Source organism: Zosterops lateralis (genome assembly GCF_965231275.1).
Source record: "Zosterops lateralis genome assembly, chromosome: 19".
Classification (NCBI taxonomy): Eukaryota; Metazoa; Chordata; class Aves; order Passeriformes; family Zosteropidae; genus Zosterops; species Zosterops lateralis.
Window position 1 is genome coordinate 545454 of NC_139779.1, and position 27414 is coordinate 572867.

At 45.1% G+C, this 27414-nt stretch overlaps 1 protein-coding gene across 2 annotated transcripts; it reads right to left on the reverse strand.

Annotated features, from left to right (window-relative positions):
* Nucleotides 1–3227: 3227 nt before the first annotated feature.
* On the reverse strand, nt 3228–27414 carry PAFAH1B1 (platelet activating factor acetylhydrolase 1b regulatory subunit 1). Of its 2 annotated transcripts, none has more exons than XM_083874988.1 (11): nt 27304–27414; nt 13214–13422; nt 12709–12793; nt 11134–11208; nt 10076–10282; nt 9585–9753; nt 8597–8699; nt 7685–7913; nt 6442–6543; nt 5670–5826; nt 3228–5121 (listed from the first exon to the last, which is right to left on the reverse strand). In XM_083874988.1, the coding sequence occupies exons 2-11, from the start codon at nt 13243–13245 to the stop codon at nt 5048–5050; spliced, it is 1233 nt and encodes a 410-aa protein (XP_083731114.1). In that variant the 5' UTR covers nt 13246–13422; nt 27304–27414; the 3' UTR covers nt 3228–5047. The 2 variants fall into 2 exon arrangements, with proteins under 2 accessions (XP_083731114.1, XP_083731115.1); XM_083874989.1 differs by lacking the exon at nt 27304–27414 and adding an exon at nt 27062–27076.

Below are 27414 nucleotides of genomic sequence, written 5' to 3' on the forward strand. Positions count from 1 at the left end.
CCAGGTATTTTTTTGGTTTCTTTACTGTATGAGGCAGAGTGTTGGTACCAGCACTGGAGCCACCACTCCTGTTCTTTGAGCAGGACTGGGGCTGGGGGGAGAAAACAGGACCTGGAGGCTTTAAAACCTGTAAATCACTACCAGAGTCACAACCCCAGCCCGGAGGGAGCAAGACCCACAGCCTCTGCTGTCAGAAGCCATTTGTGCTCAGGGAGAGGAGTTACTTTATCTTCTAATTCCTGCAGAGATGTGGGAGCAGGGACACGGCTTTGGGGATTTTGTACCCTGTCCTGGCTACTGAAGCTCCACAGCTAGAGAGCTCCAAGGGCAATTCAGGCTGATGAATAACTGCATTTACCAACATCTGTCTGTACCTCACTACCTCTTTTGGGTTCTGGGGGTTCTTATTACTCTGTGCACAAGTCCTTGAACACAAGTATAAAAGCTGATTCAAACAGGCCCTGGACCCAGCTGGATGCAGGCAGGTACTCAACCCATCCACTGAAAAATGTTTCAGTCCCCATCAGTGCTGAATTGGGACTGGAAACAGCTGGTCCAAACCAATCTCACACCTACGGAGCTGCTGTCAGTGCAGCACTTGCTGCACGAGCAACAACTCATCAAGCTCAGGGGGAAAATTAAATGTAACTGCCCATACTGTTCTTGGCAACTCACACCTGAACCTGCCTTGTGCTCCCTGTGAGAAACTCACTACTTGTGGACATGTGAGGCTTTCCTTTCACCCCTCACCCCAAAAACCACCTCTGTGCCACCCTGTCACCCCATCTGGGATAGCCTATGCACACATTGGCTCTGACAGAGCCCAGACTATTTTTTTTCCCAAATGCAAGTGAGTCCCCTCCAAATGTCCATCCCGTATCTGTTCCCACTGCAAAGTACCACCCTGCCAGCTGCTTCCACAGCCCTCAGCTGGTGGGAGTGCCCTTTCATTCTCTCCCATCAAGCTCACGAGCACATCTGCACTCTTCCATTATGAAGATGTGCCCATTCTAGGTCCGGCCACTGACCCATCTCTAAACAGGACTTGAGGCAATTAGGGCCAAATCACGGGGAAAAATTAAACCAAAGCACAAGGCACAAGACCCTAATAGCCAGAACCACCCAGTGCCTTCAGCTTTCAGGTACCCACTCCCTGTGCGGCCTCAAAGCCCAGCAATTACTCCGAGGATCCACGGCCACGCTCAGCCACCGCCCCCAGCAGCCCCAACCCTGAGTGAGGGGCAGCCAAAGGCAGCTCCTGTCAGGGCTGCAGTACAGACACAGGGTCAACATAAGAGGAAAATCCAACCAAACCCAACCCAACCTGTGCCAAGTGCAGGGACAAGGCCCTCCTGTGCACCTGTGAGTCCAGCTCAGCCCACCAGAGCACTCCTGCAGCACCTCCTTGCACCAAGGATCAACCAACAAAACCTCTCACTAGTCCAGCTGCCATGAACCAGCTCAAAACCACTTCCTGCAGCCTCAGGTGAGCACAAATTAAATTCAGAGCAAGGGCAAAGCAGGTGGGAGCAAAATCTGAGGGTGAAACACCAATAGCTTTTTTCAAAATAGTTTTAATTCTTGCATCCAAGGAAACAAAACCACATCTAGTTTTATATGCATTTAATAGTTTACCAATTGGTACAATAAGATTTTTTTAATATGCAGAAAACATGAATAAATTTTGTTTTACACAGTCTGAGAGCAACAAATCTTACTGTAAAACACAGAGCAGTATTATATACATTCCTTTACCGATTTTGTTTTAATTGTGTCAATAGCTTCAGTTAACTCCTACAGCCTGGGAACTGTTCTCTCCAATTGCAACCTCTAACAGCGCTCAAACAAACATCTGACATTTGCCTTCACGTCGATGTCGGCACCGACTAAAGCGTGAGGATTTTGCTAACTTCTCTTCAGAATGAACTCGGGGAAGCCTGAGGGACAGGCAGGACAGGAAAGCAGCTACTTACATGACACAGTGGAAAGATAAAAAGGCCAGTAAACGCCAGTTGTGACTTGCAAATCCAACGCGACCCCCCCGCTCCCCCCCGTCCATCCCACCCCTCTATGCACGTGCTCTTGCTACAGGACTCTCGGTATTGATTTAATACACGGACGTTATTTACAGCTGGACACAACAGCTCACTCCAAGGGCGCTTTTCCTTCACTCGACTCAGCATTTGCAATATTCAAATCATTAAAGGATTACCAAGCCACCACTGTCTACGAAAACAAAGTATTTTTTTTCTTTTTAAACAGCTCTCAGGGGAGTCAGGAGCTGTCTAAGAGTGATTTCTCAGGCAGTTCACATGGACAGGAAGAGGCAGAGGAGAGGCAGGGACCCATGCCCATAGTCACCACTCACTACCAACCAGGGGTTGTTTTCTTTTCCTCAGTGCCCCGGGCACACATTGGTCACACCACACACAAAAGCAGTATGAGTTTGTTTCACCTTCTAAAGTGCAAGATGGTATAAAACATCAACTTCCAGCTTCTATCTAAAGCACAAAAACGTTGCACTTTGTGGCCCGTGTGGCACGGCCCAGGCCAGGCTAAGCCCAGGGATCTGCAGGGGCTCTGGTACAGCCAGAGCTGGGTCCTGGCACGTGCTGCCAGGTTTGGTCAGAAGTGCCAAAGCACCAGTGAACCTCTCGCCCCCTCCAATGCATTTAGTTCATTATTTATTGACCCAGTAACCTCACTGTTGCAGTTCTGACCACAGCAAAGGCACAGCACAAGCTGACAGTAACAGTGGGGACAGTTCCACAGCATGTCCCAGAGTGTCCCCTCACTCCCACACCTGTGGTGGGGCTCCCTTCCAACCAGGGCTTCAGCTTTGGTCCGGCGGGGACCATCCCTGAGATCATTCCCTGCTGCCCCAGAAGGCTCACTCTGCACAGCAGCAGTGTTGAGTCTCACACAGCACTGACACTGCTGCCAGCACTGGGGCCAGGTGTCCTAGTAAATGCTTCTTTGCTTCAGGGAAAAAATGCAGTAGACAACTTCCACATCACAGGTACCTTTAATTTCTCATTCAGGTTCGAGTTATGTACATGAGGGTGGTTTACTTTAGACTTAAATAAAGTTTCTAGGTCCTACCAGGAATTAAACAGATGTTATTACTTTACAGTTGCAGATGCATGGAGGGTTTTAAGATGCACTACTTGTGTATGGGGAGTTCTCCAATAGGACAAAAAGCAGCAAATTTTTCCAGTCCAAGCAGCTAATGAACAAAACAGACTTTATTCGTGCATGCTTATGCAGCAACACACACTGAGAATGACAGAAACCACTGGATTTAAGAGATCAGCCTGGATCTTAAACTGGCTCTGAAAACCCCCACATCAGAACCCCGTTTTCCATAGGATCCCACACCTCAACCCAGCTCCTCCCACAGAACAACGGGTCCTTCTGGGCTGACTGTGGAAGTTTCCCCCTCACCAGGGGCAGTGTGCTCGCCCTCCAGCCCACCCTGTGCTGCTCAGGGACTCTCAGCTTTAAAAGGGACATTTTAAAAGCCACGGATTAAACCAAAGGAATAAAATAAAGCACAAATTCACCTGTTAAAACATCAGCCTGGTACTTCATTGTACTGTCAATTTTAAAGTTGATTTTTAAAAAGACCTGGTTAGTTTGATAAGTATTGTAATTCTTGGTTATCTACAATGGAATCTGTCACAAAAATGCTGATTAAAATATTAATTTATAATATTTTCATTCATTTCAGATCAAAATATGTAACTTTAGGGATATGCAAATTAAAAATTGTGTACACCAAACAACATAAATACTAATAACTGAGCTGGGCTGGTTTTGCTGATAGGATTTGGGTTTGGTTTTCATGTTTAGCATCATTCCCACAGATGGGTGTGGGCTTTGCTCATGGCATCCTTCTTTCAGAAGCCTGCATGGATCTGACCTGCCATTGTCAACTGATTCTCAAGATACTTAGTGCTTCCTTTAAAGAATTTCACTGCTGCAGTCCAAGGTTTTTCTCCACTTGCAAACCCCAGGACGTTTTTATTGGAGCCACATTGCCAAGGTGAGGATCACCTCATTGTCCAAGGAGGCACTAAGGAAACCAAGAAACTTTTGTATACCCCAATTTCCTGCCAGTGAATGAGGGAAGTGTCCTTTGATCCTGCTGTGTAATAGGAATTGCACATCTCTAACAAACATGGAAAGCTAACAGCAAGGTGGACCATGGCAGTCATTTGGGAGAGGAAGCTCTACTGGAAACTGGATCACTAAACTCTAGTGGGATGGACAACTCCTCCTGGAAGTTTGTCTAGCATAAGAAAAACCAAACAAAAAACCATTTAAACTTAGTTTAACAGCACAGCTTAACCATTGAATGACCAAATAAAAAATAAATACATTTATCACATCAGCTGCGACTAAGATTTGTTGTCTTATTTCAGGTTTACAGTCAGTTCTATAAATATACCAACCCTTGCGTGATAGGAGGCCAAAACAAGTGTTTTCTGTTGATTTGGCAAATGTTTCATGACAAATATTCCAGAGTTTAATTAATCTCCATTAATTACATATAAGGTTCAGAAGATTCTGAATTGCAGCCTTATTATCTAGTATTCTTAGAGAAGATTTATTAAGCACACTTAAGTGATGTTACATAGATACACATTTCTGAAAAAGCCCTACAAAACTTTTCCCAAATGAGGTCACCAATTCAGGCACCAACAGACAGCAGAAAGAAAAACAGGTATAATTATCCGACATAACGACACTGTCAACTATTCAGTTAAGTGCCCTATTCCAATCATCCCACTTCTGCCTTCTCAGGTCTGATGTGACCAATGCCAGCCCATGTTCTTAAACCTATGGTACTTCTAGACAACGTATGTAAATTTACAGTATACAATTTGGATTCACCATGCATGAATACTTTGTGTGTAACATTTAATAAGCTCAATCTACATCCAGAATAATTTACATGAAAGGACAATATTTATTTAAACAGAGCTCAATGGGTAACCATGGTATCTGAGTGCATCCAGAGGAAAAGGGGTCACTGTGAACTCCATCAGCGGCACTCCCACACTTTTACTGTTTGATCTACACTCCCAGTCACCACGTACGGGGCTGTCTTGTGGAAATCTGCCAGGAGACAAAAGCTCACATTACCAACGAACCCAAAGCTTCAGCATTTCCTACTCTCACTGCATGGCACTGGTTCTTCAAAACAATTCTACCGGCTCAAAGGCTACCTTCCAAAGCTCCTGGCTGTACTTCTGTAGCCAAATTCCCTCATGCTGTTACCAAGATCTAGTAACATGAACCGGGAATGTCCAGGAATTCAAAGTATTTCTGACCGTTGTGCACACGCTCCTTTTCCTTTTGCTGGACAAGCACTGACACTAGAGCCCTCCCTAGGTGCCTGCATGCTCTGGTGACAGGTTCCAGAACTCCCTGTCAGTTAACATCCATGTGTAACACTGGCAGCACAAGTGGAAAAATCCAGCACACTGTAACTCTACAACTCACATGGGTGGGGAGTTTGACTAGAAATTGGGAGTTAATTTCTAGTTCATCTCTTCTACACAGAGAAAACAAGGTGGCACTAGAGGCCCAAGGTGAATGCCAGCCTGGTGCTCAGCTGCAGCCCGTGGGGAAGCAACAGCTCTGGCACAGGGAGCAATACATACCCAAAGAGGTAACAAAGTGTTCGTGCGCGTTGAGGGTTTTCATGCATCGCTTGTTCTTGAAGTCCCAGACACGGAGAGTCTTGTCATCAGCACAGCTCAAAATAAACTTTCCCCCAGAATGGAACAGGACGCCACGTACCCAGTTATCATGGCCCACCTTGTGCACAAGGAGAGATCAGTGAGCGGCTGAGAGCTGAGCATCCCACACCTCACACTGAGGTACCCCTGCCTGGCCCCGCAAGGACAGCGCTGCAGCTCCTGAAACCTCCCAGAACTCACAGCTTATCTCCAGTTTCTATTATTACACCTCTATCAGCTCTCCCAACAATGCAAGTTCCTGTGCTTGACAGCAAACAAACAGCAGTCCTCATGTGATCTGCACTAATTCTGCTCTCCACCCCAGCATCATCAACCACCCAGTCCAGCTGGAATCTGAGCTGGGAACAGCAGGCTCTGGCCTGAGGGAAGTCCCACACGTGGGAATAACATGATACTCCACAGAAGGCAAAATTCACATCATTACCAGCATGTCTGTAAACAAACTAAGCTATTCATCACAGAACCTACACCACAGCACTGCATTCACACTATGGTTTTGGAGACTGTCAGTATTTCTTAGCAACAACAAGATCTGAACCATAGAAGCCATTAAAACTGTATTTCCAGGAACTCTGGCTTCTCTTGAAAACATGACATTCAAGATAATACATTTCATTATAACTAGTTTTAGATATGTATCTATGACTGCCAGAAAAAACACCAATGGACTTACAAGTGTCATAAGGCACATGCCAGTGCTAATGTCCCACATCTTAATGGTCTTGTCTCTGGATCCAGACAGCAGAAAAGGCCCAGGCTTGCCACTCTTCTTAGTCTACAGAAAATTATGGTTTAAGTTATGGTATACATAGGATGGAAGTGGGAAGAGGAGGAATGAAGCAGTGATATGACTTAGTACCAAAATCAGATCATACAACAGTTTACACTGAGTAAACCCACACTGACAAAGCTGGGTCACAGGCACTGGTACTAATGCTAGGAGAATTACACAATCTGTTAAAAGAAATGGCTGCTTGTCCTGCTGACTCCACAAGCCAAGTAACACTCTGAATACACACTTGCCTACTGCAAGACACCCTCTGTTAACAGCAGACACAGCTCAAGTGCCACATCTTGGGACATTGAGGATGCAGCTCACACATATTTTTGTGTTCACATTCTTCATAAAATGCAATGAAGCAGGGTTAGGAATTTCTGAAAACCTCCTACTCTGAAGTGATTTCTGTTGTGTCCATGCACGGTGTTGCTCTCACCTGCCCCAGGTGTGCACGAAGGTGTTCCCGTGCGGGCTGTGCCCAATCCCATCAGCAGGGGGCAGAGGAGGCACCGCCGCAGAGCCCACAAGGCCACAGGAAGGGACACACACTTCCGTTTTAATTACTTATAATTAAAAGATTATAAGCATCTTTTAGAGATTCAAGTAAAATTTGGCTGAAATAACCTGTAAAAGCCATCACTAGACAAGTCTCTTTGTGAAATGTGGCTGCTTTTCCCCTGGGGTGTCCATGGCCTTTGGAGGCAGAGGGCAAAACAGCAATGCCAGGTGAGGGGTTTGACTAGAAACTGGAGTTTTCTGCACCCCTGACTGGCTCTCTTCCCCCTCTACCTTCCAATTGCTAAGCATCCTTATAATCTTCACATGCTTCCAGAGAAGCTGCTTTACACATTTCTTTGCTGCAATACAAGACAGTGGTCCCACTCTCACCCCTCCCTGAACAAAGCATCTCTTGGACATTCGCCTTCACTAATGAAAAGATAGGTCCTAAACACAAAAGCTGGATCCTGGGAAGCCAAGACGGGGCTTAGCTGCACACCAAGGTACTCAGAGAAAAGCACTCATACACCTGCTGTACCTGCCAGGCCTTTGAGCCCAAAGCTCAGGGACTCTCAGTGCTACACAGAGCACAGACTAAGATCTCCCTGTGCATGTTTGTGTAACCGCCTGGGAATGTTACCTCTGATCCTGTAGCTTCTGATATGGTGGAGTAGGAGCTCTCAGGAGCCCAGGAAATGCACTCTACCACATGCTCGTGCTCTCGGAGCTCAGCTTTGCACTCCTTTGTCGCTACCACCCACACGCGCACCGTCTGGTCGTTGGAGCAGCTGGCAATCAAGGTGCCGTCCTGGTTGGGCCGCACCATGCGCACCCATTCTCTGTGCCCCGTGAAAGTCTTCACGCAGTAACTGTGCAAAAAGACACAGCAGCACTCACACACCAGCCCAAAATCCTCTACATGCACCCTGGAAATTCGAGGATGCTTAACCTACTCTCAGTGGTTAAGGTAAAATATTTTAGCGCACATATGTTCACCCTGGCAGATGATGGAACACGACATAAAGAGTTCATGGAAAGGATGCTGACATGAGAAAGCAGTGATAGCTAAGGGCTAGCAAAAACTTGTTAAGGCAAAAAGCAGGAAACTTGCATTAAACAGGTATTTTTAAGAACAAGTAGATATTTTCAGGTCATTTAGGTATTAAAGAGACAACTGATAAGTGAAATAAGCAAGAAGACAAAAAAAAAATCAGGAGACACCTTGATTCATGTCAAGAAAGGTAACAGATACTCCTTTTAAACTCATGGCTAACCAGTGAATTTATTTTCTTAACTGGTCATGAGCTAGAGATCTACCCTCACAGCTTCCATAAAGACAAAACCAGCTAGCTTTAGTGAGTCAGTATTAACATGTAAACCCCTTTGTCTAATGATTGAGGCAGAATCCTTCTGTGAATTACTCTAAACAACACAACATCACTTCTCAATTCAAACAGTGCCTGCTGACATTCAGACTCCTGTGTCCCATTTCTACACACAGTGGTTTCTCATTGCCTTTGTTCTGGTGCTGTTTGCTCACAAATGCACTTACCCTGTCTGGACTTCCCACATTTTGATAGTTTTATCCCTTGAGGCAGAAACTATATGATCTCCGTTGGGCATGATGGCTACCGAAGAAACGTTATGATCATGACCTAAAAACAAAACAAAACCTTTATTAAGTGGCACTGGCAGAGTTTTCACAGAGCACACACGAATTGCCATTTTTTGTATCTTTGTCAAGTAGCTACAGCAGCAGTGTGTGTTTTATGGAATAATCTTTACATGTAAACTTGAGGTTTTATGAACTAATCATCCATATTTTTAGAACCCCCACAGTCCAGACACTGAGCATCCTTAAAGGTGCTTTCTGTTTACTTGTGTATATCTGTGGGTGGGTGTTTATTTTTTTAAGTCTCAAACATCCTCTATTTCTACTCGCCATTTCTAAAAGATGACCCTAAAAGCAAGAAAAAAAGTTCTTACATAAGACCATAAAAGACCTTTGCTGTCAATTCGAATCTTATAGCTGTGGTTATAGTTTCTAATTTTTCCTATGGTTTTCAATCCCAGTGCAGAGGGAACGTTCCCATGTGATCAAACACATGCAGCCAAACCCCACAAGGAGCAGCCACAACTCCTCTGGCACTGGTTCCTCCCTTCCTGTTGCCCTGCATCAGGAACACAGAGAGCTGAAGGAAGGAACCTTCCACTGATCTGAAGGCAGTTTTATTGTCTAGCAAGCATTTAATATTTAAAGTTGGAATCTTTCTAACTGTCATTTTATTTCAGTATCATTATGGGATGCTTCCCACACCATCATGCATAGTAGATTTAAGATGCTATTTCATTCCACAAACACTGCATGTATCCCCTATTTATAGAGCACTCAAAGCATCAAATTATATCCCCCCCTTTTTCTTTTAGAAAATACTCTGGTCTATAACCCCCTTCCCACATCAGCAGTTTTCCTGGATTAAAAAAAAAAAAAAAAATCTCTTCACCCTACAGACTGCTAAATCAATCCCTTTATATCTTACCATGCATAGTTCTGATGCACTCAAAGCCCTGGAAATCCCATAGCTTAATGGTCATATCAGCAGAACAGGAGGCCAAGAGTTTGCCAGTGTGGTCAAAGGAAATATCTTGCACAGAGTCTGTGTGCCCCTTCAGGGTTCGCTCAAAGTCTCCTGTCTCATAATCCCACACCTGACAAGGGAACAGACAACCTGTTAGCAGCAGCCCATTACTCCTTGTATTCTCCAGCCTCACATTTGCACTCTGGAGGCCAGTCTGGCACCCTGTTCAATAATTAATCAAGCAAGAGACAGACGACAGTCCTAAAAAGCTTAACAGTAGAGAAAAATAAATTTCTTTTTATGTGATTTTGTTACTTACAAATTAACTGAATTAATGCATTTTGAAAACTGCTTTTCAGCTAACTTTAAGCATTATAAACCCAGCAGGAGAACAAATTTCACTGTATTGATGTCACCTATTCCACAGCCAGTGGTCTGGAGCACACACACACCTTTATTGTGGCATCCTCTGAAGCAGAGACCATAACACTGAAAACTGGATGGAAAATGACTCGAGTGACAGGACTCCTGTGCCCACTCAACGCGTACTTCTCTGGAGGACGAGGAATCCACTCCTTAGGGTCTCGTTTCTGACCAAGAGGTCCACCTGATGTAAATTCTTCCTTTGCTTCATTCAGCTTCGATTCTAATTCCATTACCTAAGTGTAGGAATTTTAAAGAGACCTTTCATTTCCAGTTTTATGCAAGATCTAATTCACCTTCTTGCATTAGCAATCCAAATAACAACTGACTCCAAAACTCACAATAAAGGAAAGACTTCATGGACCAAAACTGATTACTAATATTCAGCAGTATTGGTTTTAAAATTCAAACCAAAATTAATAATTTAAAGTTTATTCTTTAATAATTTAGTTAATTGTTAATAATTTAATCATTAATAATTTATTATTTTCAAATTCCCAAATATTTTCACAGAAAAAAAAAAAAAAAAAAAAGTTGTAAAAAATCCCCTTTACTCACACACTGTATAAATACATCTGAAATACCATTGTGCCAAACTACCAAAGAAGGTTGTGCTAACAAAAAGGAATGCTACTGCTGCAGGAATTCTGTGTCCTGTTGGAGCTAGCACACCCATTAACCAACAACAGAAACACTGGAGGGTGAATAAACCCTCACTGTATTAACCTGCACAAGGAATAGGACTTCATTGTCAACACACTGATTTTAGGGGTATTTTTGCTTTTAATACACTCTTGAGCCACTGAAGCATGACTAAAAAGAGTTTTGTGCTCTCCACTTGCAGCACAATCAGCACTGGAGCTAATGGCTCCTTCCCTCTAGGGCCATGGCCAAGACAACAGGCAGCACTGATTTCCCCCTGTTCTAGCCCAGCCTGACCCTCTGCACAGCAATTCCATTTCCCTGCTCACCAACTGCCCCAAGGCACCTCCTGCCTCTCCAGCTTCAGGACTGCACGTGTGTGTTCAGTGCTGAATGCTTTCTGTGCTAACTTTTTATTTATGTCAACCAGCAGATCTCTACTTACCTTCTTTTGTAATCTTATAACAGATGTCCATTTCTTTTCCAGAAGTCCAGCATACTTCTTATCTAACTCTTCATTCTAAGAAGCATTTTAAGAAAGAGGAACACAGAAAAATAAACATCAGAGATGCAGAAGTAACTAAATGCTGCACTTTCTTTCTATTACAAAATTACAGTCTCATGCTACAATAATCCTAAATGAGATGAAGATAAAAGACATCATAAAATAACCATGCCAAGGCTTATTCCACAGAAGATAAAAGCTCTGAGGACTGGCCACCTTGGTCAGAGACAGATGTTAATCTACTGCTATAGGGGGGCACTTCTAAAAGCTGGAGTTATCTCCATGAATAATCCATACAAAAATTAAATCTCTCTTTGTAGAGCTACACATCAATCTTTCCAATTTACTCAAATAATTTCAGCCTTTACCTTTTTTTTTTTCCATTTTAGCATAGCCCACTCCAATTCAGATTTTCTTGCATAAAAGTCGTGAAACTTTCAGCAACTGCATTTTCTCTGTCCCTCAGGACCATCTAACCTATTTAGATTGCTTTCCTAAGCTTTGGGAAGAGGAGACTAAATTAGGTTGATAGATAAGGCAGATAGGGGAATGATATTAGAATTTTCAATTATAAGTTTGGCATTTCAATTTGCCATTTCTACTTATTTATTCAATACTAGTAGCATATTGGAGAAATTAAGTCAGATTTCAAGCATTTTGGAAAAAGAACAATGCAAGATATGTAACAAAGAAAAGGCAAGGATTTATCCAGCACACAGAAGTTTACTACTGAATCCAGCTGTAGCCATATGAAATGCACACCTCCTGTGCTAATAGGTGGCAAAGTTAAAAATTATACCAAATCATCTGTGACAAAGGCAAATCAACAGAATGAAGTGGCAAGAAACAACTGGTGTGAGTCATTGGCAACTGCATAGTCTAAGCAAACAGAGCTGCTTACCCCAGCTGGTCACACAAGCACAGAGTCACAGGCTGGTTTGGGCTGGTTTGGGTCCTTGAACCTCATTTTGTTCCACCCCCGTGCCAGGGGGGATACCTCCCACCAGACCAGGCTGCTCCAAGCCCTGTCCAGCCTGGCCTTACGGGATGACATGAACTGGAACTTCCATGACCTGTCTCAGCCTGCCCTCCTACTACACGGTTACCCAAGAGGTCTGCAACCAGCTCAGGCAATGCCTTCACTCCTGACCCAACTCAAAGCTCAAAAGAATTTCCAACATTGGCTGTGTATGATAAAGCAGAGGACAGAAGTTACAGTTCTGTCTTCCTGTTTCTCAAAGATTCCCAGTGAAGTCAGTCTCTAAAGCTTCACAGTCTCAGACCATTTAAAATCTGGTTATAAAATCATTTCCTCAGAAACAGTCAACTCATCCAATGATTATTTTTCCCTTTTCTGGCAAGGCAATGAGCTGTGTGAGTTCACCACCTCCAGTTCTGAAACTGTTTGAGCTCACAGGCAGGTAACAGACACACAGGTTCAGAACAGATGCAGATGCCATAAAACTGACCGACTTCAAAATTTAAATATAGATGAAGAATCTTGTTTGAACTCACCACATCTAATTCAGCTTCCTTTTTAAAAACCGAATAGGCCTCCTCATAGCCATTGGAACGGAGGTAATCTGCTATCGCTCGATTTCTACAAAACATTTTAAACACAATTTAAGGAGTCAGAGGAAGACTGTCATCACACCATAGCACACTCTGATCAAATCCTTGTCTACATTCCAAAGTAAAATGGCAAAAAAATTCCAGAATTTACTTAAGATCAATGTAGAATTCACAGATTGCAGCTTATATTGCAATGTGCTTATTGCAGATTAAAGAATACATTTTTTATGCCATCAGTAACTCTAAAATTACATTTTCATCATTTCCCAATTCTAGTTTCAAATACCAACAGTTCTGTCAAAAATAAGGAGTAGAGAGATCCAAACCACAATACACAGTATTTGAAGGGTACGTGAACAGAGACACTCTAAAATCCATTTGGAAACAAATGCTAATAACTGAAGTTTAATGAAAATGCAACACAAAGTTAAAAACAACGATCCCTTACAGTTCATCTCGTTGCCTTTGTGACAGCACCATGGTGGCTGAGATGTCAGGTTAACGTGATCGAGCAGTGGCTTCTCCTCAAGAGCTGCAGTCTTGGGAACCCAGGATCCACAATTCAGTCTGCCACAGTGGCTTAAATCACAAGTGTTTCTCCAGATGTGAAATCCAATAGGGAATCCAGAGGCATTCAACACAGAAGATTCAATCCATCTACAAGGAAGAGAAAGAGACATCATTGTCCATTTGTTTCCTTGAAAGACACATTCCTCAGGAAGCTTTCTTAGATTTATCCAAACAGCATCTTTAAAGGCTCTGGCTCTACCCCAGCATGGGGCCCTTGCAGCTACAGCACTACACAACTGTAGCACACAAATGACTTTTCCCACTCCGGTACCACCACCTGAGGAAGTTCTGAAAAACCTGTGAGTAAGAGACAATACTCGATTCCTTTTCAGTCATGTATTAACATAGTTTAGCTAGAGTTAATATTTCATCTCACCCATGTTTAGGGCACAGCAAGTTTTTAAACAGTCCTCCAATCTCAGTAGAGAGGCACCATTACCATAGGAAGAGCTGCACAAGCCCATTTCTGCAGTCGGGCTCAGGCAGTGGAGTGATCACAACACCTCGGGCACCGCCAGTTCAGGTCACGGCTGAAATCCAACACCCTCGAGATTGTTCAAGCCAGTGGAGTTGTGCTTTTCCAAAACACTCACTCCTTAGCACCCTTGGGTTCAGAAACATGAACTACAGCATTCTGAGTGCACAGCCTGCTTCAGCGGGCAGCTTTAACCTCTGCCACAGTGACACCAACAAACTCACATTGGCAGCACCGCCTTTGCTTTCTGCGCTGCAGGACCTTGTGAGCAGCACGAGATGCAAAGTGCTGAAATGGCACTTCTCGCACACCTGGCAGGTTCCCTACAGAACTCATCATTCACTCAGGCTGCTGGGCAAGTCTGACCGACCAACCAGCCTTCAGCACCGAGATAAACTGAGGCAACAGAGAGGCTCAGAGACAGCAGGTGGGTTTGTAAACTTTCTACTGACTGAGGACTGCATGCTCCCCTTGTCTCTCCTCTGCCCCTCCCACAGCTACACTGCCTTCAGCATCACAGCTCAGTAACAATTCCAGTAAGGAGTCTCCTTTAAACAATAGCCTGCTATGAAAAAAAGTAAGGAAAATACTAAGCTTGTATCATTAATGGTTATTTATTCATCAGAGGGGATCAGAGGCTTCTTTCTAAACCCATCTAGGCCCTGCTGTCTGCTTCAAAATGAGCTTAAGCTGCAAGTTGCACCAGCAAGATCCCTGCTGGTGGATCTTCCACGTTAAATGCTGCACACTCTAGTACTGCCCTGCAAGCCAGTTAGGATAGGAGCACTCTAAACAGGCAATGCCTCATTTAATTAGCCTAACCTGTTCCCCAGTAGCTATTTCAGAAACAATTCAGCTGAAAACTAACAGCACAGGCTGCATCCTTCCAGAGAACAGAAGGAAGATTTCACTTCCTCTTGTTCCACACCTAATTCATGCCAGGTAAAGAGACAACTGGGGTTGAAGAGGTGCCCGGTGCTGAGCACAGAGCAGAGCACCGCACCCGATTAACGGAATGGAGTCCCCATCAGGGCCGGGCGCTGCAGTGGCGGGACGCGCCCTGCAGAGGCCACCCCGACACACAAACGGCCCCAACTCGCCTCCAGGACTGCCAGGGGAAAACCTGGAGGTGGGCTCTGTGTTATGAACCGCCACCGCGCAGTGAATGCCTGGCAAATCCAGTGCCGGAGCACTGACTCCGGTAAAAATCCCAGTGTCTCATCAATTTTGTTGTGGCATCTGGGAGATGCAATTATAGCGCTTGTCTAAAAATAACAGCAACTGCGTTTGTAAGGCAATCCTTTGCATGTCACCTATTTAGAAATGCATTTTCCCTGTCAAATGTAAAGTAACCCCAAACATCTCCATATCCCATACACACTTCCCAACATCTGGGCTGCTCCACAGTCTAACTCTGAATTGTCGGTGAGAAACAGATCCTGGTACTAGATAAATTCCAACAGCTACAGGGCAAAGCAGCTACTCCTGCTGTTACCAAATTACAGCCGAGCAAAGCCACCAACCAACTGACCTACAGCATCTCCCTCTTCTAGAAAGGGTCAGTTCCAATCACCCTGCTCAGCATTCCTGACTTTTACCTACAAAGCCACCTGAATAGAAGGCAAAGTATTTTTAGGACTGCCTCCTTCATAGGCAAAAAAACCAAACAAAACGAAAACAAACAAAGCCCACCACAAATGAACAAAAAACAAAACAAACAAAAACCCCACACACAAACAACCCACTCAAGCAAAAGTGACCAAATCCAAAAAGCCAAAAAGGACCACCATTAATTACACACCTGTGCCACTACGTGCACCACCTTTTTTCCAGCTGGAGCAGATTTTGTGACATAGAGGCTTCAGCAAAGCAAGACTAACCAGTCCTCCTCCATCCCCTATCAGCCACCACCGTGTTACCCTCAAACAGCTCAGCCACGAGAGGCAGCTGGGGCTCTGGGGGAACCCTGGGGAACAAAAACAACCCACAAAGAACCGCCACCTGTTCATCACATCTGCCCTGAAACTGGTCACTTTGTATCAGCATCTTAAGGCAGTGCAAAGACAGAGTTAGATATTTTGAAGGAAAAGGTGTCTTTGCATGAGAATTTTACTTTGTCCACTATTTAATACAGGAAAAAGCACACTGAACTTAGCCACCCATGGAGTGGAGGTACTAATTAAGTGTGAACCAGGATGTGCCTTTTATTAATAGCCACTTACACTTCTCCAAGTTGTAGTTTCTAACTCAAACCCTATCTGATTCCCTATCAGTAGTCTGCACGTACAAAAGCACCAAGTGGCAAACCCCTGCACAAGGACAGCAACAGAGGCTACAGGTGTTCTCAGCAGGATCAGATGTCTCTGTAGCCTTTCAAAGCGGGGAGCTGGCAGAGCTCCTGTCCCTGGCACAGGTACAACACATGCAATGGGCACCTCTCACTCCTCCGGCAGTGCAGGACCTGGATGGTTTTCCAGAACAACACAAACCGTTCCCTACCTACACAAAACACACTCCTCAGCTCCACTAACAGCAGCACATCCTCAGCAGGCAACTGCACCTCACCCCAGCTGCCCACCTTTCCACTCAGCCACAGATCAGCTTTTGTACTTAGGACTGGCAGAAACGTCAGAGCAGTCAGGACAGCAGACCTACTTCAGTCCTTCGGTGCTGCAGGACTACAGTGTGGCACACTAAATCATAATCTTTAAAAAGAAATTAATTGAAAGAGAGACGGCCAAGAATCATCACAGGCCAGAATTTTTCCCTGCACAAGCTTCTAAAACACAGAAAATTATTGATGAAGAGCAACAAACTGAGCAGAAATACCTGAAAAGCGGAAGAATCCTCTCTAGTAAGGGAGGGTGAAAACAGCACAGTGCAGGTTCATCTGACTTCCTCATTTGAAAAAAAAAAAAAAAAAAAAAAAAAAAAAAAAAAAAAAGGACGCTCTGTCTCTTCATGTCTGACCATTGCCCCCCTTCTTCCCAAACTGGGGCTCAGAGATTCCTGGGGTTCAGCACGCTGAGGATGGGCTGTGAGGGGGCACTGAGGGTCAGGGTTAGGACACCCGGCCAGCCCCACTCTGACCTGCCCCGGGCACCCACACGCCCTTCCCAGGGTGACTGAGGGCTGAACGCAGCACTGCTGCCTCCTGCCTCCCAACGCTGGCTTCTCCCACTGATGGCTATCAGCCTGGTTCAAGAGCTTCCTAGATTACTGCAAAACTTCACAGTGACTTAATGAGAGACCTGCAAATGATTCATAAATGCACCAGCAGCAAAACGAAACAAGTTCGGCTCCACTGGTTAGCTCAGACAGCTCTACAGGAGGTATCCAACACAATAGCTACACATTGCTCAGTCACTGCAATGAGGGAGGAAAAGAAAATCACTTTCAGGCAAGAGATTCCCCTCAGTTCATGGTATGTCATGCCAATAAATTATACACCTTGGCTTGGAGGTATTTCTATGACTGTTCATACTTGCTTCAGGAGACACTTAAATATTTTCTACAAGTATTCTCCAAATAAAGCTGAGAAAGAGATTATGGAATCAAATTAAGTCATCAGGCATTTTAGTCTCAACCTGACAAAAAGACTTGTTCATTTAACCAGCATCAAGAAAGAGCAAAATTACTGGAATTAAAATACCTAAAAGTGCCCATTCTGTATACACAAAAAAATAAATCAAATTGAGTCCATAAATTTCTTCAGATTTCATGATGATTTTGTTTAGCAGAATATACTGGATGCTAAACAGTTCTAAAATTTGGGTTATATACATAAGCCCTTCCAAACCCACATTTTCAGAAGTGTATCCTGAGGTACCCAACTCCATCATAACGAACCTCAGCATCTTCTCAGGGTTTTGTCACTAAGTTTGGCTCAAGGTTCTCCACTGCCTTTGTTTGCTCCTGTTAAGTGTGTCACAAACACTTCTAAGGACCCAAACCATACACAAACCCTTAAAATGGCTCAGCTGACTGAAAGTGCCCATTTCTGCAATTGAGAAAAAGCCACAGCAGAAGTGACTCCCAGCTGAGCTCTCCTCTCCAGGAGTGAGGCACAGCAAACCCAGCTGTGCCAGTGCCCCTGTCAGGGCAGGGCTCTGCCACCACCTGAGGTGTGAGAGGAGCAAAAATCAGCTTCACTCCCTGGCTCAGGACACAGGCAGCAGCAGTGAATTAACTGCTCCAACACCAGCACCACACCCCGGGTCCACTCTGCTGCTGCTGCTCTCCAGCCACCTCATCTGTACTGCATATCCCAAATGTATGTCCATAGCTACTCCAGGAACCTACCAGTAAATTAATTCAATTTCTGCAGGTTTTATGACTGTTGCTTAGGCTCCATAAACAGTCTTCCCCACAAAAACACAAGCTTTGTACACTAAACACGCAACTGCAGCTCATTATATCAAAAATTAGGAGAGATCCATGGCATCAATTACAGAGCTAAAGCCTCAGCAGATACAGAACAGACCAGCAGAGTGCAGCCCTGAAAACTCAACAAAGCTTTAGCTCAGCACTGCTGTGCTTTAGGAATTGTACATTTTTGCACTTTTTTGCAGATTTCTAATACTTTAGTTACCTCAGCTACAAGACCATTTTTTCTGTAAGTATTACTATGACATAATTTTTAATGATATTGTATAAGAATGTTTATTGAAGGAAACATAATCAGACACCACTGTCTCAGATTGCCAGCTCAGAACACCCAATACAAAGCACTTGGGTGGTAAAAAGGCACATGAGCCATCACCAGCACCAGGAACACAAAACTGGGTTCACCCTGTGAAATCAATTGAGAATTTTCCATTACTTACATTAAGGTTTAAATTAAAATCTTAATTTATCATTTAAAATGTCAATAACTCATATAAAACTTAAAATATTTTGGAGTGTCCAGCTACATGCTACCAACTTTCAAGCGGTTTCTCTAGCACATTCTGCCATTCTTCAAAGGTTTTTTTTTACCTCAAAGAAAACTCCTACAGTTTACTTCTGATTTGTTAATATACCCAAAATCCTACTTCAGTTGGCTCCCTCTCTTCAGCTGATTTCACAATCCCAGTGAAAGGCTGGTCACCCACGAAAACCAAAGGCCACCAAAAAGAGTAACTGAATTGATATAATCAGAATTAAATTCCCCAATTCCTTAAAGCTGAAAGGGTCCATTTGTGCATTAATAACGGAGAAACTCTTGTTGCATTGTCTGTTGCTACATGGCTGGCATGGGAGGTCCTTTGCAAGGTTCTTCAACAGTGTATCCTGTTTTATAACATTGAGAAGAGAACCTAAAGTGGTTATTGGGGAGTATTCCCAGGCAATTAGAGCAACTAGAACACATGAATTGTGGTCTATGGATTATGTCACTAAATTCTACCAAGCATATAAGAAAACCTCCCTTTAATTTAAACTAATTTTTAATGGGTCTGATTTTGTTTTAAAGTCCATAAGCAAAAAAGCTGCTTTATCAAACTCCAGCCACAGAAAAGGACAACTCTTTCTACAAAGTACTCAAGACCAGATTCCACAGAAGTGAAGTAATACCCATGGTGCCTGGGCAGAACTGCCAGGACCTGAAAAGGGATTCTAGATACTCTCTATCTGTTGATAGGAAAGAAAAACAGTAACAAGTAAATAACCCAGCTCCTCTCTGCCTCCATCTCGCCCCCCCTTAGTACAGGAAAGCTCATCCACAGCAGAATCACCCAGGCACAGCCAGCAGCTGCTCTCAGTGCAGCACACAGACCTTATCCTAGAAAATGCTGGAATCCATCACCTGCTAAGCCAGCAGGGATGAGTCGGAGAATATGAGAAAGCTACTCATTTATGAGCTGGGTTAATCTTTTTTCCACTTTTCAGCCTACATCAGTAAAGCTGGCTGAGGGATTACAACCAAGTGAGCTCCAGCAGCTATCTGATTTGGGAAAAAACAAAACAAGGAGCAAATCTGATCTGAATTACAACTCTGAGCCTTATTTTTAATTCATATGTTTAGTAAGCCTGTTATTCTGCAATTAAGGGAAGTCTCAAAACGCCCGTAGGTCAACACTTTGCTTGATACATCAATGTGGTATCCACAGAGTGCAGCATTCTGTGCACTGTTTGTAATGTTTCACAAAAAAACATTTTCTGTTTCAGTTCAGTTACAGGTTTATCAAAGGAAATATATTTTTAACATGAAAAAAAAGTGAAAAATATTATGCCTGCTTTCTTCCCCATTTCACCTACTTTCACAGCTTTTGCTAAAAACCTGATACAGGAGTTTAGTTCTGAAAATAATTCAACACCAAATCCACGGGGAACTAGAAAGCAATCTGTAGCAGATCAGATATAGTGCCTGTGTTCCAAAGACTTGAAATGCAGGTTGCAATTACATGTGAAAAATAAAGCTCAGGAATGTCATCACAATGCTATAAACCAGGAGCAAGCTGGCTGCCTAAAGAAACGCCTGTGCCTTTCGAAACCAACTCCTGTGCCCGTCTGCTTTCCCAAATTATTTCAAGCTAAGTTTTTAACAAATCACTGGCAGGCACTACCCACCTTTAGGATTGTAAAACAACAAAAAACCATTTCTGGCCTCGTTACCTTCCCAGGCACCAACACTAAATGACTCTGAGGAATCTGGACTAAATGTGCTTGGAAAATATTTTTTTTTTTTTTAAAGAAGACTTTAAATTAATTCAATCCTGACATTTTTTCTCCATGTATCACTTCGGTTTTGCAATTCTGACAGAAGCATGATACAAGTAATTCTCGGGAGAAACATCTTGAGCACTGTCACATCATCTCATTTTAGAGCCTTTGAGCCTCCTCCAGGTCAGAGCTCCAGCCTGAGGTCTGTGTGTGGCTTTGGTGGAAAATAAGGGAAGACATCGTTCTTCTAACCTCCTGTCCAATTCTGTGTGAAAACGCAGTAAATTTACCTACCAATGGCAGGAAGAAGGCAGGCTGCAGCAGAAAATGAAGGTTTAACATGTGTTAAAGGCCTTTGCCATGGCAGTCCCCACGCTGTGCCCAGGGAGCTGTGGCAGTGGGGGACAGGAGCAGGGACAGGGTTAGGGGGCTCCACACCACACTCTGCTACCCAGCACCTGCTCACAGCAAACCACATCAGGGGCAGCTGGGCAAGTTTCAGCATCACCATTGTCAAACAACACACACAGATTTGGGGATAGCAATTCTAGACCACCAGGAGAAGAGTGCTGCACTGAGATATGTCCATCAGCAGGAATGCACTGGATCTGAACTTTGTTGTTCTCAGTTCTTCCCTCCACGCTTCTCTGACTGGAAAAATTAGTAAGAGATTGATAACTGTAAAGGAGGTCACAGGACTATATCCAAACTTAAATAATTCAATCATTAAACTGCCTGTTATACTGGAAATGTGATATTAACAAAAACAACCGTGAATTGACTAAGTTTATATAGAAAAATATACAGAAGGAAACTTAAAGGAACATCTATGTTAATACTCTAGAAACAGGGGAAGGTGTAAAGCACAAAGAAATCCAAACAAGAACTTAGACAGAACTTCCATTCTTCAATCATGAGAACACTGCTGGTCCTTTAGCCATTTTCAAAGCTTGTTGACCAAAAATGGCTTCACTTGCCCAGAGGGGAGGAAAAAAAATCCAAACCCAAAAAGCTCATTATAATTGATAATATAGTAACTATAGCATCTTATTCTGTTACAGGGAACACTGCTCAACCTCTCATGACACTAGTACCAAAAATAATGAAATCAAGGTTCTGGTAGAAGGTGTCTCATCTTTCTTATCACCCACCTTCACCTACTGCACTCCTGCCTCCAAAACAGAGCTGAAGGTGAGAGAGCCAGAAACTTCTACCATCACTAATTTAACAGACACCATCTGTTTAAAATACATACAGACACTCATTAATGACATCATCCTCTTAATAGATTGCAAAGATATGAGCATTTAGACAAACCAAATTGTTTATCTAATCTCTTTCTTCACCTCAAAAAGCAGGTGAATCCAGCACAAGACAAGGTGCCAATATTGTTCCTTTTTGGAAGAAACAGTCATTTATCTGTAGCAAACAACCTAGATGCCTCCAGCTGATTTTCCTCCAGTCTTAAAGAAGGATAAACTTAACACCTTTGCTTTAGCATTAAGCAGAAAAACAAGGCAGAGGCAATCTCGGGGGGAGGTGGGGAGGGCAACACTTGTCTGTCTCATTAAACCGGAAGAATTTAAGGTTTGTGAAGGAAACAGGAACAATTAACACGGACACAAAGTATAAATAATGTCAGTGATGGCTGCCCCTGCACCATCCCAGACACAAACCAGCAGAGCACAGGCACAGAGCCCGTCACCTGCCCACAGGAGGTGTGACAGCTGAGTCACCAACCAGCCCCAGAACAAGGGGTGGCCCTGAACAGACCTCGACCAACTCCCTCGGCAGGGACCTACTTAACAACGGACCCAAGGAAATTACAGGACAGACTCTGCTGCTGCACCACCTACAAACCCCAGCCATGGACGGGGCCATCTCTGGAAACACCTTCTCAGGGCTGCAGAAACTAGTTACTAGTAAAAAATATCACTGAAGTCTTCCAGAATCAACAGACTCACAACCACAAAGTTGTGTTTATTACATTCATTTAATCACAAGCCTTATCCAAAGTCCACAAGCAGCCAGGCCAAGCTGCAGAGCTCTCTCAGAAGCAGCACCATTAAGAAGGAAATGGTGAAAATAATTCCAAATGTATTAACTAGCAGGTACTACTTTGAATTCATTACATTATTTTTTTTACACAGTCATACATGCATCAGTGCTCTTGGTATTGGTCAGGGTGACAATGCTGTGCACCAGTTTTGAGCATTAGTTTTGAAAGGACTGTATGTTTACAGTCCCAAGGAAATGGAGTTCAGCATACACTTATTTCCTAAGTTACATTTTTCTTTGACATTTCCTGACTGTACATGCCAGCAGGAAGTGAAATGATAGGTGGTTCCAAGACAGTGACCTAAAAGCAAGAGTGCCTAAGTCACACCTATCTATTCCCTTAAGGAGTGGGCAGGAGGGTGAAAAAAAAAAAAAGAAAACAGAATAAGCTTTTAAACACTATGAATGAGACAAACATTGCCTCATCCAGGTCCTGCCTCAACTGAGAGGAAAAGGCCCTTCTTTAAACAACAGATAAGACACAGGTTAACAATACACATCTGTTGGGCTAACCCACAGCAGCTGGCAGCTCCGGGGTAAAACTGCAATTCTGCTCTTCATCAGACAAAATCCTGGTTCTTGCCAATGCTTTTAATACATACTGTTCATCAGTAGGATTTAGAGCATGGTAGGAATGAAGAAAAGTTTTGTTCTAAAATGACTGTAGTAGATGAAAAGCAGACATCCAACCCAACCCGGGCTCAGGACGCACCATCAGGGTGATGTGACAGAGCGACAGGTCCCCCCACAGCTCTGCCCCCCTCAGTCCTGCCCACAGAGCACAGCCAGGAACACTCCCCAGCATGGACAGCACTCAGAGCAACAGTTCTGAGCAAACAGCTCTGGGTACTTGAAAACTGATCTTAAACAGGTCAGGATTCTATCCTAGTGTGAATGCCTACTTGTAAAGACCTGAAGTGTGGCCTACTCTGTCAGGCAGATCAAGAGACAAAGCAACACCACCCTCAACATGAAAACCCTCAACAGCCACATCAGGAGCCCCATTTCCCTCGTGTCAGGTAATAAAGCAGCTCCTGAGAGAGCCCCCAAACCCAGGCAAGGCTTCACCAGTGCAATACATTTTTAGCAGTCAGGTTGTCCTGCCAATGATACTTAGGCTCTTATAAAAGGGAGAAAGAGAAGCCAGTTGTAACGTCACTGACAGAGCTGCAAGTATGGGCAGTGCAGAATTTAACGACTTCTCTGCAACAAACCTCACAGGAGAGCCCCAGCACCATTCTACCAACACACATGGCTCTGATCCTTGGAAAAGATCTTCAGTTGCCATCATAAATTACATGTTGGAGGCTGGAAACTCCCCCGCACCCTATAGAAAATATGAAATTATTATATATTATTAATAATAATGGAATCCTATTGTCCTCTTGATTTCCTGAATTTAGGCCTACACAGTTCTTTTTTTCAGCCTGACAAGTATTTCAGTGCCCACTTCATGGATGCTTCAGTGGCTCTCCCAGCCTTTGCCTTTAGTTCAGAAAATGGGCCTCAAGTTCACCAAAGTGGAACAGAGCTGGCCTAAACCAAACTATTCCAATGTCACTCTCCTTCCCACTATGGTAATTCCAAATCTTCTACTTCAGGAATACAGGGCAGCTACAGATGGCTGTAAAAAACCTTACAAACATATACAGGCTATACCTGAGGGGTCCAGCTGTTGTTTGCCTAGAACACTCCACAAGAGGTATAAATCCATCACAATGAGGGATGGAGCCTGGCTGTGGAGCTCTCCATGGCAGACCAGGCTGCAGTGCTGGACAGGGCACTCAGATGGTGACTCTGGAGCTGCCCCTCCACAGCGAGTTGGGAGCAAAGACACAACCTGAGCTCCCGGGCTGGGAGGAGCAGAGGGGCCGGGACAGGCACAGGAGTCACCAGGACAGGAAAGACAGAGCCATGTGCAGCCAAAAAGGAACTGTAGATGCCTTTTGCTTCTGCAGAACCCAAATGAACAAGTTACTCCTGTAGAAAAAGCGACTGCCACCATTCCAAGGGCAAAAATCACCCAAAGCTGTTAAGATGGCAAGTGTTTTACTGGGTTCTTCACTGGCCTTAGCCTGGATATGCATTAGGCTCAGGAATTCAGCTCATGCAGCCACTGAACTCTGGAACATCTACTCCCAGTGAGTGAACTAGACACAACGCAGAAACCACTGCCCTTAATTTTAATTTTGGGCACACTAAGAGAAACACAATCTCCTCCTTGTATGCCCATCTCCTATCACAAACTGCACTCCAGAGCTGAGACCCCAATGAAAAAGCCAAACCTGAGTCTGCTCCAGAACCACCCGTGTTCAGTGCTGTACCTGCTCCAACCAGCACTGAAATCAGCTGGGAAATCCACGAGGCACATGTGGAACAGGAGAGCCCTTCCACAGGCAGCCCTTCCTGGGGGCTTCCCCCAAACCCTACTGTGTTCCCCAAACCCTACTGTGTTCCCCAAACCCTTTGTTCCAATGCCTTTCCTACACAACTTTAGGCAGCAGTACCCAAGGGGACAGCGATGCTCTCACAGTGCTCAAAAGGGCCCCCAAAATCCCGAGCTGTTCTTTTACAAGAACTTGGCACACGGCGAAGGGCAGTGCAATCCAGTCTGAGCACTGACAGCAGTCACTCCACTCTGGTCACCAGAGAAACCAGGGATTGTCTTTTTCTGTGTGCCCACCCATAATCCGCTCCAACCAAGAAGTTCCATGAACAAATAACAGCATGAAGCCACAAAACAGAGGCTTCTCCACATTCCGGAGAATCTTATGGGTAAAACATGTGCGCAAAAACCGTAATTCTTATCTAAAGTGTAAATAAAATCAATTCAACAAGTGCATATGGAAGTGGGTGAATTGAAGCGGTTATCAGACAAAAAAAATCCGGCTTTGCAACAGTGACTGGTCACTTCTCACCGCCAGACAAATCAAAATCCACCCTGCAGAAAAATCAGCCTCAGAACAGAATGTGAGATTTGTTTCATTTCCGAAGCTTCCTGCACCATTAGATTCTTCCCTAAAGAAGAGACTTCATTGTTACGGCAATTAGTATTCCTCCACCCCGGCAAAGGGAGGAAAAAAAAGCTCTGAAAGGGTAATCGAGCCATTTCGCAGCTTTGCCTCCTTACTCCACCCAGTCTCTTCCCTGCTCAATGGCTGCTCGCAGCATCCACAAACACGGGAACAGCAACAGAAACACACAAAAACGAGACGCCCGAGAACGAGCCGGAGATTTGCAATGCATCTTACAGTTTAAAAATATTTTCTTTGTTTAGCTCCCCAACGTAATTTTTTCCTATTTAACAAAATTACTCTAAGGGCAAATAACATTCTGACAGCAGACCCTCCCTCTGCCGAAAACCAGCCAAATGCTGCACAATCATTTACAAAATGATCATCACTGAGCGGGGGTTCTTTAACCACCACCTCCTAATGCCACGAACAATACTGTCACACACTTAAAAGAATCACCACAAAAATAAATAATTTAGCCAGGTCAATACGCCCAAACATTTAATTATATTAAAACGGTGTTTATTAAGGATTTTTAATAAAGCTTAGATTAACCTTCCCCCCCATCCCTAGTAGGCAATTCATTATGAAAGGACTTGACCTGCACCAACCAAGCCCACTGCTGCAGCACTACCGCCGAGGAAATGGTTCGAGTGATACCACGGCAAAGAAAGGGAAGGTGTCACGTTATTATTATTCATATTAAAGGTCAAGCTTAATTGCATCTACCTTAAAAAAATAATTAAAAAAAAAATCTCAAGCCCACAGAACTGAACAAACCCCAAACTTTTCAAGGGAGGCACCACTCCCACCCCCCAGCCTCCATCAAAAGCCCTGCCTGCATTTAACCTCCTGCCGAAACAAAACCCCGGCAGCAGCAATTAATACGGGATTTTTAGCAATATTGTAAGGTTTTCACGGGAAGCCTGTGCACCTGCAGCCGCCCAGGCAGCGATATGACCCCCAGAAGGAGAGATTATTCCTCCCTCCCCCGTTTTACTGCAGCTGGTTCTGAAGGTCTGAGCCACCTCCTATCGCCGCTGCCCTGCTGAGCACTGCAGGGAAACTGGGGACGCGAGAAAAATTCTGAAACAACACCTACTCCTTTGCCCGGATTATTAATTCCCGTCCTGTTTTGGGTGCCTGGGCCGCGCTGGCGGTTCGGGCCGACGCCCGGCCCGGGCAGACGGTGACAGGGGAAACAGGAACCGGGGAGGGATGCCGGGCGTCCCCTCCGCGCACACACCGGGCCCGCCGTCCCTTCAGGCTATTTTATGGCTATTTACCGCGGCCTATCACCTCCTCCCGGTATTTGCTAAGTCACGGACGGAGCGGTGTGGCGGAGGGGCGGGGGGGGGGGGAACACACACACGGGCCCGGCGGCGGCTCCGCGCCCGCCCCGCCGCTCCCGCCGGCCCTGCTTTCTTGCCGAGTCACGGCGGGAGCGGGGCCGGGGCCCGCGGAGCCGCCCGGGCCGAGGCGGGGAGAGGACACCGGGCCGGCCCCGCGCCCCCCGCCCCGCCCGGTCCCTCCTCACCAACGGGCGCCGCCGCCATTTTGAGAGCCAGGGATGACGGGGGGAGCGGGGCGAGGGCGGGCGGCGGGAGAGGAGGGGAGAGCCCCGAGCAGAGCGGCTCGGGCCCCGCGCCGGGACAACCCGCTGGCCGGGATGGGTGTGATGAGGGGGGTGCGGCGGGCCCCGGCCTCACCGAGCCTCACCGAGCCCCGCCGCCGCCTCGCTGCGCTGCGCCGGCCGCCCTACCCGCCCGTCCCACTCACCGGCGCGGTGGGCGTCCCGGTGCGGGGTGGCGGTGGCGGTGCGCGGCTCCCGGTGCGCGGTGCCGGCGCTCGGGGACGCTCCGCTCGCTCCGCGCTGTCACAGGCGCCGCG

Bases quoted from the DNA above. Each gene is read 5' to 3' on its own strand.
- PAFAH1B1 (XM_083874988.1), bottom strand. From the start codon at position 13,245: ATGGTGCTGTCACAAAGGCAACGAGATGAACT. The intron at 12,794-13,213 runs GTAAGGGATCGT...AATGTTTTGTAG, and splicing joins CAAAGGCAACGAGATGAACT to AAATCGAGCGATAGCAGATT. The intron at 7,914-8,596 runs GTAAGTGCATTT...CTTTTTGCACAG, and splicing joins ATGTGGGAAGTCCAGACAGG to TTACTGCGTGAAGACTTTCA.